This window comes from Talpa occidentalis, unplaced genomic scaffold (genome assembly GCF_014898055.3).
Source record: "Talpa occidentalis isolate TD23 unplaced genomic scaffold, MPIMG_talOcc4v2.1 talOcc4.7, whole genome shotgun sequence".
Lineage (NCBI taxonomy): Eukaryota > Metazoa > Chordata > Mammalia > Eulipotyphla > Talpidae > Talpa > Talpa occidentalis.
The window spans coordinates 93,373,832-93,386,766 of record NW_023605083.1 but is presented as its reverse complement, the minus strand read 5'-3'; the positions used below and the strand labels follow the sequence as shown (position 1 = coordinate 93,386,766).

The 12,935-nt window shown below is 43.4% G+C and overlaps 1 protein-coding gene across 1 annotated transcript in view; it reads right to left on the bottom strand.

The window, feature by feature from the left end:
- Positions 1-9,959, bottom strand: part of GLP2R (glucagon like peptide 2 receptor) — a 42,595-nt gene extending 32,636 nt beyond the window's left edge. The window contains exons 1-3 of the mRNA XM_037493236.1: positions 9,846-9,959; positions 3,225-3,312; positions 1,434-1,538 (exon numbers count right to left, since the gene is read on the bottom strand). Of these exons, the coding sequence (XP_037349133.1) occupies positions 1,434-1,538; positions 3,225-3,312; positions 9,846-9,959 (307 nt within the window). The remainder of the gene's footprint in view (positions 1-1,433; positions 1,539-3,224; positions 3,313-9,845) is intronic.
- Between the last annotated feature and the right edge of the window lie 2,976 nt (positions 9,960-12,935).

The window sequence follows — 12,935 nt, the reverse complement described above, 5'->3', positions numbered from 1 at the left end:
AGTTTTGATTTGCATTTCCCTGATTACAAGTGATGTTGAACATTTTTTCATATGCTATTGGATCATGCTCAGCGAAATAAGCCAGAAAGAAAAAGAAAAATACCAGATGGTCTCACTCACAGCAGGAATTTAGAAAACCTAAATAAGGGACCAGGAAAAAGGCTAATTATAATAAAGTAAAAATCAAAATCAACAAGCAACTATAAACCAGAGACACACTACGGGGCGGGGCGGGGGGAGAGGAGGGAGTAGGATTGAAACAAGGGGGGGCGGGGTGGAAATTGTATGGGGACTATAACCAAGATGAAAATGCATACATTGTGCAAAAATTAAAAATGATGTAAAAATATATAAAATTAAAAAAATAAATAAAAATTTTAAAAAAGCTATCAACAGAGAGAAAATAGGGTTTATGGTCTACCTTTAAGGCTTCTGACTCCATGTCCAGCACTCCTTCCACCTCACTGAGCTGGCTCCTAAAGGGACTATTTGCCTGAATCATTCAGACCCATCTGGCCCAGCAAGTAATCTAGTATCTTTCTTTCCATCTTCTCTAAACATCACATCCTCATACCTCCTGGGTTGATTCCAACTGGATCTCACCAGAGGACAGTTCTATTATACACATCACTAACTCTCCCATCCAGAAATGCAGCTTCCTTTGAAAACCCCTCTTTGCAGCAAGGCCTCAAAAATCAAAACCAAATTTTGAACTGACATAATGTTTTATTGGACTGAAATTAAGTAAAAAGTATTTTAACCTCACTTCTCAAAAACCCATTATCATTTTGCTTTGCCTGAAACTTTGTAAACACTTATGTTTCCTGACAAAAGCTGTGCCTGGTCTTAGCTGGTGTTTAGTCAAAGGCAGAATAATTCTAACCAAAATAAAATAACCAAGAGGTTGGTCTGCTGGAGGTGGGTGTGGGTTATTGTTCTGGATTCCTAGTAACAGCCTCTTTCTACAAGTGGCATCGGAACAAGCTAAATGATTGAATTCTCCATCTGAGTCTCATGGGGCTTAAAAGCACCAGTTCAACAGTACCTCCTTCCCATACCATTCCAAGGGTACTTTTGACATCCTTTCTCCTGATATGACAAATCAAAAGTTGAATGGATGTGAGCATCCCAACCTTTCTCTTCTCCACAATGGTGATAATTCTTATCCCCACAGCAGCAAATTCTGCAGTAGCCAGGCCTGTGGTTACTCTATTCTTCAAAGAAAAGAAGACTACTATGGTAATGGACCATCTGGACATAGGAAGACAAGAGAAGTAGAGAGAGGGAAGATGTAATACTGACAGCTTCATAGGGACATTCTGTGGGAGGAGAGGACTTGAGAAAATCACCTATGCTTGCTCTAAGGGTTGTTCTACGCAGGTGAGATGAGCCTTTAAGGAACCCTCAGCAATTAGCAATATAAGACTTCTTACCTTCACGCCACCAAGGTAAGTATGAAGGGCAAGGAACAGAGACATTTCCTGGAGAGGAATGAGGCCAGCAGGCATACTTATCAAAGGTCCCATTACAAAATATGCCTGCAAAGAGAAGAGGGTACAAATGAACAGCAGTGTTGGAACTAGAGGTCCCCTGATGAAGGCAGAGCAGCCCAGACAGAGCCCAGAGTCCAGAGTCTAGAGCCTGCCTTCCTGGCATCTGAAGCTGGTACAACCTGTCCAGATTGGTACTTGGGCATCCCTTGGGAACTGCTTGTGAGACCCCAGTCTCCAGATGGTCAAAGATGAGGAACAATATGAGGAGGACAGAAATGTCTAATGAATCCACAAACACTGGCTTTGTCTTCCCAAACCTGACCTCTGGCAGTGGTCCAGTCCAGTATGTCAATGTGCACGTCACGATGATTTTGATTTATTTTATACGAACTGAACTCTCACAGAAACTCAGGGTCAGGAGAACTTGGAGTTTCCACCAGCAACTCATATTCCACAATTGAATAATTGTCAAATCTTTACCAATTAGATTCTGGAACACTCTGACTGTGAAATGTACAAATTGACCAGAGGATAAAAGGGGATCTGAAGAACTGAGGCTTTTCATCACGTGCACCCGACATGAACACTACTTCATTCTATTTCTCTGAAGACTAATCCAATGAAAATTATGGAATGCCTGGACTGTCTCAAGCTCAGGAGGTGATTTCCACCCTGGTATTTGCCAAAGAAAAGCTATCAACGTAAGCTTCAGTTTCATAGTTCTCAAAGAGTCAAATGAAGGGACTTCAGGTTAGGTCCCAAACTTCCATAATATAAGTTCCTCCCTTCCAGAAAACAAGTGTCATACCCACCATCTGCTCCTATTGGCCTAGAACTCAGCGGCCACTTGAGATGAGCAGCCAGGTTGCTGGCACCAGGTCCCTACAAATGCAGCTCTACTAGGTTATGACCCGGCTCAGACCACCTTGTGGAGTTGGCTTCCAGGTATCAATACCTGGTCTGTGGGAGATGATGCTCACCTGACTATGTTGCTCATGGCAGGCTCCAATTAAAGAGCACCTACCTTATGTCACCTCAGAAAGCAGGATCCCCCGAAGTGCAAGATGATTATTTAACAGATATCAAGCTTTGATTATTGCCTGACTGGGCAGAGGGAATAATCTCAGGGAGAGGGGAACAGCTGGAAGTCTCTCAGCTCAGAACAAGTGTCAGTCAAAAAGCATGATGGGGACAAACCTTCAGATGATTCCAGCCCCCAGTCACAGAATCTTACAACTACACTCCATATATTAGAGAGCAGAAACAAGCCATCCCCAACGGACCCTGTCTGAACTCCTGTCCCATAGACTATGATAGATAATGCATTTTTTAATCACTATTTTATTTTTTTTTTTTTTAATTTTCTAGAGGCATGTCTTATTTATTTATCTATTTGTTTGTTTGGTTTATACATGCACTGGGTACAGTCAGAAGCCGGGAGGGTGAGAGAATTCACCAGAGCCAGAGCAGGGAGCAGAACAGGCAGAAGGACCGAAGCACACTGCTGAGGGGAGCAGCGGGAGGCAGGAGAGGTCTGCGCGCCATGTGGGACCCTCCTCCAGTGGCCGGGGAGCAGCCGGGGATCGAACCGGCGCCACAGAGGCCGCGGGCAGCTTCGCAACCCAGCGCTCAACCGCTGCGCCACCTGGGAGGCCCTTTAATCACTATTTTAAACACTAGCCTTCAGGGTAATTTATTACACAGCTATAGATAGCTAATATATATACTTACCAGAAGGCTCCTTGAGTAAGTCTCTCAGACACTGCTCTTTGTATTGAATCCACTTTTGAGTTGTCTTCTCCAGGAGCGATCCTGTAACCTAAACAGAACCAAACCTGGTGACTCTGGATTAGCTGCAAACACAAAGGCCTGGATCTCATCACACACCATGATTCTCAGGCTTCCCACTAATGTGTTTGTAATAGCTTGCTCTAAGAAACAGAATTTCTTCGGCATCTTACACTTTATCTTAAAAATACACACAAATTTTACATTTACTACGTAATCTAATGTTGCTTTTAATAAAATATCTAAATTTTTTTTCAAAATCTTCAAGTAAGATTGACATTTCAATTGATGTAATATGTAAGATGCTTTACACCCTCCCAGATGAGTGATTGCAGGTTCCTAAGACTATTTAGCTCTGAAAGTGAGAAGCATCCCACTAAGGAGACTCAATACGGTGTCAGACAGGGCCCAGATTCCTCTCACACCACATTGAGTCTCCTGACTTGCAGAGGTCTACAGTTCCCTGCCCATGTACCTGTGGGTCCAGGTCTTGGGCTATTTACTGAGGTCTTGAAATATTTTTCCTGACATTACCTATCCCGTCCCAGAGATGTCTGGAAACACAGCACATACTTTTTGGGCTCCCCAGATAATTAGATAGACTAAAACTTCTAATTATATATCTGTACCACTTCTTTTCATTTTAAAAGGGATTTCTGTTCTTCAACTCACTCATCTTCATTGAGTACCTATTATGTGCCATTAGGGAAGAATTGAAGGTGATACAGAGATGAAAAAGATAAGACACAGTTTCTGCTTTAAAGAACTTAGAATCCGCTAAAGATAGAGCAATTATATAATCAGCTGGCAAAGAGAGTCAAATGAGATCTAACCCTATCATCTTCTGCTTCCCTTAGTGCTTTGGACCATTGTCCTCTCAGTCACAACCAAAAACCAAGAGCTGTCCTCAACTCCTCCCTCCACCCTCTCCATGCCCACATCCAGCCAGGCACCAGATTCTGTCCTCCTGAATTTCTCTGCTGTTCAACCCTGCTTCCACTTCTTCTACCTCTGGTCTCTGATCGAGTGCCACAGTCTCCCCTCTATCATCTCCTCCCCCTGCCATCATCACAGGACTTTCCTGCCTAAAGTCTAACCCTCATGGCTCATTGACTTGAAATTGAACATGTCCATCACCTCCATCCCCGGTCTTTGAACACTAGTCTTGCTGTTTCTCACCTTTACATCTTTTTTTTTTAAAAGATTTATTTATTTTATTTATACAAGCACTGGGTACAGCCAGACACGCGGGAGGGTGAGAGAATTCACCAGAGCCAGAGCGGAGAGCAGAACAGGCAGACCGACGAAATTCACTGCTGAGGGGAGCAGCGGGTGTGGCAGGAGAGATCTGTGCGCCATGTGGGACCCTCGCCAGGGGCCGGGAATCGAACCGGCACTGCAGAGGCTGTGGGCATCTTCACAGCCCAGCGCTCAACCACTGCGCTACCAGGGGAGGCCCTCACCTTTACATCTTTGCACTTCCTGTTGACTCTCTTTCCACCTCCTTTTGACTTGCTCACTCCCTATTCATCACACAAAACTCACTCAAGCCTAATGACCCTTGGCCACTCTTGACCATCTCCCTCACTGCAGTTCTGTACTAGTGACCCTCACCCTCAGTGCCCTCAGACTCCATATGCCAGTGACCCCCACATCCCTCATGTACTGTCTTGTACGGGAGGCTTGTTCGTCATTCCCTCATTGCCCCAGAAGTTTCTTGAGGGCTGAGGTATGCCTTACACCTCAGAATACAAGTCTCTAGCATAGGCAGGATTTATTGCCCTCATTTTCTTGCTAAAGAAACAAAGGTACAATAGTGGAGTGGGAGGAGAGGAATGGCACAGGAAAGGATAGAGTGAACTGGATTAAGGTCATCCAGTTGATCAGATGACTTTGAGATTTTTGTCTCTCAAGCAAGGTATAATAGACTCAAGCACATTCTGGGGCCAGATAGATAACATGAAAGAATGAGATAGGAAGGGTATAACAATGGGGAAGATGCTACCTAGTCACAAACTGCATCCAAACACACACACACACACACACACAGAGCAAAACAAACAAAAATACCTCTGAGTCAAATAGGTAGGTAATTTTCACTTCCTGCATGATTCGTCTAATCCACCCTCTCCTTTCTCTGTCCAGCATCTATGATGGGGTCTGTGAGTAGTTCTTTTGCATTTTTCCAAAGAATCACATAACCAACTTTTATTTTTTTTTTTAAAGATTTATTTATTTTTAAACAAGAACCGGGGTGCGGGAGGGTGAGAGGATTCACCAGACAGAGCAGGGAACAGAACAGTCAGACTGACGAAATACACTGCTGAGGGGAGTGGCAGGCACGACAGGAGAGGTCTGCGTGCCATGTGACCCTCGCCGGCCAGCAGGGATCGAACTGGCACTGCAGAGGCTGCAGACAGCTTTGCAGCACAGCGCTCAACCACCTGCGCCACCAGGGGAGGCCCATAACCAACTTTTAAAAGAAGCACCAATATAGTCATCGTTAGACCAATTCGTGGTGCTTTTAGTGTCTCAGCAATTTTTCTGCAGTACCCATGGAAAAAAGCCAAAAGAATTCTCCAAAGTCCCATTTATTAGGTAGGAAAGTACAAACACCTTAATAAGTATTTATATCCTAACAGCTTAGTGCCTATAGGGGACTGCACAACTTCTCAAACCTGAGAACTAGGTAGATCACATCTGTGTGGTACTTGCTTTTTATCATAGCAACTGCAGAATACCTAGCTTTGCAAACAGACAACAGCATCAAAAGGAAGAATGTGTGTTGAAATTGTGAAGTACCTCCAGCTAGTAAATTGTACAGTGAGTGCAGATGCTATGATCACTGTGCTCCCCTTGAGAAATTAAAATATGACCCCCTCCGTGTGCTCACAGTGGTACCCTGTGGCATCTTAGCACACAACTTTGGAACCATGGAGTTAGCCAATAAGTAATAATGATGATGAAGTAATTGGCTGTAAGCCCTTGATTTCAGTTTCCAATGACTTTTAAGTCTCCATTAATAACATCTCTCTCTGAGTTATAGCACAAAAGATAAGACAGAAGCTTATTAGCACATTAGGATCTTTAAAGAAACATTCTCATGGGACCACAACTGACTCTATATTATTTTCACAAATTCAGCAGATAAGTTGACAACCAAATCATAAACTTCCAGAATGTCCCAAGTCACCAAAGCAAGACCCTTTTTTGGATAAAAAGCTGGCTATATCAGAGACCTCAGCTGGCTGAAGAAGAGACTATAAAATCAGTCATATATGTGTGCTCGCCCATTCCCCATGTCTTTGCCATGACTAATGGTTAGGGTCAAGAACAGAATTAACAAAAAATGCTGAATTGGGTAGGTTGAGGGGAGTCAGACAAATTCCAACTGTTTTCCCAGGTACTTGTCCTAAAGACAAGTCCTAAAGTACCAACACAAACCATAAATCTAAGTTCAGCCACAACCAGATCTAAACAAAGTAATGAGGGAAGGAGATACATGAGCAGATGCTTTCTAAATGGAAAAGTCCAGCTTGAACTTGACCCCACTTTCCCTGGCACCGGCAACTAGCATCAGTGATTAACTTAGCTGAGAAGGGATTAAGGCAAAAAGGCTTCTGCTGACCTGCTTTAAATAAATCTTTTATTATTTGTTGTTAGAGAAGTAATACACTTCACTGTAAACAAAATATAAATTGCAGATAAACAAGAACAGGGAAGGTGGAATCATAGTCTTATTACTCAGAAATTATCATTTCCTTCCAGATTCCTCTCTGCACACAAACATCCTTTTTCTTTCCACTTTCCTTTACTTTTTTATTTTAATCAAAAAGGAAGTCACATTGTTTTGTAACCTTTCTTTCACTAGGAGATATATTGTGACTCTATTTCCATTTCAAGAACTTCTAGAACACCATTTTAACAGCAACATAATGTTCTCTGAATTCATGATATAATTTATTTTTTAAATCCTCTAGCTTTGAACATCTAAATTGTCTTAGATGTTTGCTAATATAAATGATGCTGCAATGAAAATATTCATAGTTACACATCTGAGCACATCTTATTTTCTTAGGGGAAGTTCTTTGAATTGGAATTTCTGGGTCACAGAGTATACACATTTTTAAAGGGTTTTGATAATGTACTGCCAAACTATCCTTGCCAACATTTTTTTAATTTAAAAATATGTACCTTTTTACATTCTCATCAGCAATGTATGAAAAAGTCACAAGGTCCCTTCTCAAAGAACATTAGAGAGTTTACTTTTGTGATGCCAAAGCAACTGCCAATTAACTTAAATGAGTTTGAAGAGAGAAGAGCGAAAGATAGCACTATTTCCCTGCTTGATTTAGAAACTAAACTATTCCTGAGAATTTCTCATTAAGTGGATTTTATGAAGACTTCCTGCCAGAGAATACACCACAGTCATTTATATTCCAGGCAGGGAACATGTCTATGAGCAAAATTCATCATGAACGTCAACGCAAAGTCTTATAATATAAACATCTGGAGAAAGAATATGAGCTTTTAGGTGGAGAATCAAGAGGAGGGTCCTCTGGGTTACAGACACACACTGCAGGACAGACAGAGTGAAAAAGTTCTGAAAACAGACTTGGGTGGCAAAAGGGGGAGGGGACACCTCTAACGGGCACATTATTGATTATGAAAATACCAGAGTGAAGGGCCAAGGTGTGACTTGGTCAGCTTCATAAGCCCGCCTGAGACACTGCAGAGTGTGCTGTTGTAATGTATAAATATTCATATCCCAACAGTTTCCAAGGGATGCTAGGGAAGAAAGAACACAGAACTTCAAATACCCTGGGTAAACACAGTGACTCCACTGTGCAGGAGCTACACAATCGCAGACCAGCCTTTAACTCCTAGGGAACTACATTTCCCTGTCTGTAAGATGGGTTAAGTAATAACACATTCCTCAGAGGTTTGTTATGGGGTATAAGATAATCTATGAGCAAATGCAAAGTGACTCAGCAGTGCTTGTATCAGTATCAACACACGGCTGTGGAGAGAAGATGAACAAGCCCAGACAATTAATTGACTATATTCAATTTTAATAAGAAATAATTCAAAGAAGTGAAGCAAGAAGGAGTATCTATATCGACTATCTCTGCAACAGTCTTGCCACTAACTGATTAAGTCCTGGGCCAGGAGACTGGCCAGGAACACCTACCCTCCTCAGGAATATTCTGGTCAGTTACTAAGAAGGTGCCACTATGGCAAGAATTCCATGAAACCATGGATTGGGCATGAAGGCAGCCTCTGGGAGAATTTGGATGTGTAGAATTTGATAGGGGGTTTCTGTCTGTCTGGTCCCAGATTAGCACCAAAGAAAGCCTGGTACGATGAATGATTTTGAAACCTGGCACCACACCCCTCCCAAAAAGGGGCAGAAGAGATTTATCTATCGAATTCTGAGATTACAAACAGAACTAACTCTTCCCATGAACCAAAGGAGTGAATCATTCCCTCAAGCTTTCTGTACTCAGATGATCAGGACTAGGGATCCTACTCTTCATAGCGCAGCATAAAAGTGGAAACTTGAAAAGAGAGGAGTAAAAATCTATTCTCCTTGGATGAGAATAAGAGCAGCTATCAAATTCCCAACGAAAGAGGATAATTGCACACACTATAATGCTTCCTTGAAGCTTTTATATATCATCTATATTTACTGTTCCACCTCTCTGAGCCTCAACATTCTCACCTGTAAAGTGGGATTAGTAGAAGTTCCCTCCCTGGGACATAATGAAATAAGATAATATGAAGGAGTTGCCTGCCACAGAATCTAATGCATAGTAAGTGTTCAATAAAAATGAAAGCTCATGTTATTAGTGTATTTTGTTAAGAAAAAAGCAGACTATAAGATAATATTTATAGTATGAACCTATGTTTGTTTTAAAAAAAAAAAACAATATTTAAGTAAATGGTAGGGAAATATCTACAAATATAAGGCCCAAAATACGAATGAGGGTGATTTTGTGTGGTGGGATTGCAGTGATTTGTGTTTGTATTTATACTTCTTTGGAACTTATAAATTTAAAAAAAAAAACAATGAACATTTTATGCTTATGATAAGAAGGAAGAAAGAAGGAAGGAAAGGAAAAAGAAAGAAGATGGGGGTAGGAAAACAACCATTATCCATCTGACCTAAATACTCAACCTAAGAAATGATAAAAGCAGACAAGAAGATATACACAGAATTTTAAATGCTCTCTACAAAGTTCACACTGACAAGGGAAAATGCTTATAATATGATGTAAAGGAGAATCCAGGATACAAAATGTTTATATGCATTATAATTTCAGCTGCATAAAAAATATGCATAGAAAATGGTTTGGGGATAATATGAATATGCCAAAATATGAGCAGTGATTACCTCTAAATGCTAGGATTATAGTTGGTCATTTTTGTCAATACTGTTTCATATTTTCCAAATAGCTACAGGTCTAAATTGCTTCCATAATCAGAAAATATACACAACAATAATCATGATAACAATAATGACAGCAATAGCAATAACAACAATTACAATAAAACTGCTCTTACTTGCTTGATGGAAACCAGAAGCAGCAAGGTAAGGAAGGGCCTCACAGGGACACAGAGAGAGAGCTTCCTGTGGAAGGGATCAGGCCTGGCCCCCCGAGGAGCTGGGACGCCCATGGACAACTCATGAACGCCAAGCAGGGGCCTCACTTTCCTTCTCCCAGGCCCCATCTTCCTCGCTGCACTTTCACAAGTGCGGGCACATTTCTCTAACAGTCCTAGATGGACCGCAGGCGGCCTCCTCTTGCATTCCTCTTTGTACAATGAGGAAATGTTTGCACAAATCCTCTCCACGCTGCGCCGGGAGCGTCTGGACCAGTCTAGAGCGATCTACTCAATCTCCAAACTTTCTCACCAGCCGTGGCTCATCCCCCGCCCCGGCCCCCCCAAAAGGAGATTTTTCCCAGACCTTCCCCAAGTCAGCTGTGCTTCCTGGCACTTCCTTGGTGGAGCCAGAGAGGAGAAAAAGCAAGGCGGTCAGTCGGTTCTACCCCCAATGTCCTGCTGAATGCCTAAGGCCAGAGTGCCACAGACAGGAGTTCAAACCACTGAGGAATGGCTGGCAGGAGGAGGTGGGCCTTGAGTCAGCTCTGAGGTGGGCGTCTTGTTGGTGAGGAAGGATATTTCTCAGTAAGGCAATCAGCTAGTCCAGGCTGGGATGACACCAGTGACAAAGTCAGGGCCTCCTCTGAGTCCTATTTATTCCAAGACTTCAAAAGAGACAGTTACCCAGCCAGTGAGAGACCATGTCCTGACCCAGGGCCTGAAGCAAAACCCCAATCAGCAATTGGAGTTCTTCTACACAAGAGCAAAACAACATGCTGAGGTCACTTGCTCACTTGTTCTGAACACGTCATTCAGTCCACCTGGAAGACCCTTTGATGGAATTCATGATCCGTCACTTACTGACTTATTAGCACTTTCTCCCCACAATTCACATTTACAAAATTTTTTGCAACATCCTATTGCATTCACCCCTGCAATAACCCTGTGAGGCTATGATTATTTTTCCACCTACAGCTGAGAACATTTAGGTTCAGAGAGGTTAGGCAACTTACCCAAGGCCACACAGCAGTAAGTGGCAAAACCAGAGTACCCAAGTCTTCTGGCCATAGACGCCATACCACAGCAAATTGGTAAGGTGCTATATTTAACATAACTCTCTGGGGATTGCCTTTTCTCTAGCAGGCTTATCACTGTGCCTTTGAAAGATTCTGCTTGGCCCTTCTCTCCCCTATTCTCCCCTTTCCAGCTCCCAGCATTCTCTTCCAACTCTTTGCAGTCTCCCAAACTGCGGACCTAGAAGGAAGACAATCTCTCTGAGTGTATGAAATATAGGTCAGCAAGAGAGGAACATGTTTTTATTTAGATTTTTTTCCCATTCAAATTAAACCATAAACACTCACCCCAGTTAACTTACCTAAAGGAATTTTGAACGGTTGGGGAAAAACAGATGAGCATCAGCTCATAGAAATCTTAAAAACCCCAATGTGATACGATTTTAAACCTCAATAGTAAAATGCTCCTAATGAACAAATGGACTCATAATAGTATGGCCTGTGGAACCACGTGATCATCTCTTTGGGACAGAGAGCAGAGAGGCAGAGGTGGGGACACAGAGGAGCACCGTGCCCAAGTGACTACCCTTCGTATGTGGAAGGGAAGCTGTTCCATAACTGCACATTAAAGATTGTCTTTCACATTGCAATCTGGTGAAGAAAATGCCAGCCTGGTGAAATATTCTATCTCATCTCTTTGAATGTCTCAAAAACATCCTTTTTCTAAAGGGACAGGACTTGGCACCACACATGTCATCCCCACCTGTTGGGTGGATGCCGTGTTTTATCACAAAAAAAACACAGTGACTCCTCTTGCTACAAAACAGGCAGCCAGGCAGGGCACATACAGGGACTTCAGGCTACTGAGAGTGATACAGGGCAGCAAGGGGCACTAAAACTGGCCAAGGACACTGCCCAAATAGTTTACCAGTCACTGCCTGAGTTCTTCACCCATGTGTGCAATTGCGAGACTACTCAGGTTCAGAGGACAACAATAATGGGATCTATTTAGCAAACCAGGGAAAAACAAAGCATTCCTGAGGCCCAAAATGGCCGTTTAGTTCCCGGAAGCAGTGTCCAGTGTTCTCAAGTCCCAAGATTCTGTCTTCCCCCTATTGCGGACCTGAAGCACAGGCCAGCCAGACTACAGGCCGGTTCTGACTCACAAACACAGCAGAAGACACAATAGGAGGTGTTCACCAGAGCTGCTGAGATGTCCTAGCACAGCACCAGACAAGAGACATGCGAAACAGCAGCTGCAGCGGTCAAACCACCCAACAAATGGCCACACTCATGCAGCTCAGCAAGGAGCCCATTTCGGGTCTTCGCCTTGCCTGCCAGGCTGTAACAGCAGCAGAGCTGGGAACAGTTTCAGTCACTCAGCTACTTGCAAAGCATTTGTACATTTCTCCTTTGAGTTTGGCTGCTGGAAGCCCGCAGGGTAAATGGAAGTGATCAGGTTGGTTTTTTTTTCCGTGCTCCCACCATTAGCATCCGCAATGGATGCCTGTGGGCTTACATGCAGACGTGTGGTGTGCGCGTGCGTGAGTGGGCCCCTGAGCCAGAGACCGAGCATATAAGGGCGACTGCACAGGACCATCTCGGCAGAGGTTCTGTGCAGCAGAGTGCGGTAGAGACGGGCAAAGAGATAACAAGAGAGCGCCAAAGAGCCCAGAAAGAGTAGAGATTTGTTGGGCGCTAGGAGGCTACCAGCCTCCAGGCCTCCCAGACCCGGCCAGGCCTCCAGGCCTCCCAGACCCAGACCCCTCCTGCCTGCCCTGCACCTGGTCGCCTCACCACAAATGGTGTAGAAAGATCTTAAAAACCTGAAAAGCCACTGAGGTCTCCAGAACTCTTTTACCCTTCTGCGGGAATCCACAGAGAACCTGCTCCATGCCTTTCTGGCATCACAAAGCTCTTCTCCACAGCCTTTAGAGGCCCCCAACAGCCTTCTGGAAGATCAGCGTGGTGGGGGCAGGAATGACTGTCCCCAGAATGCTGAATCCTGGAAAACGCTGAATTTCCGAAAACACTG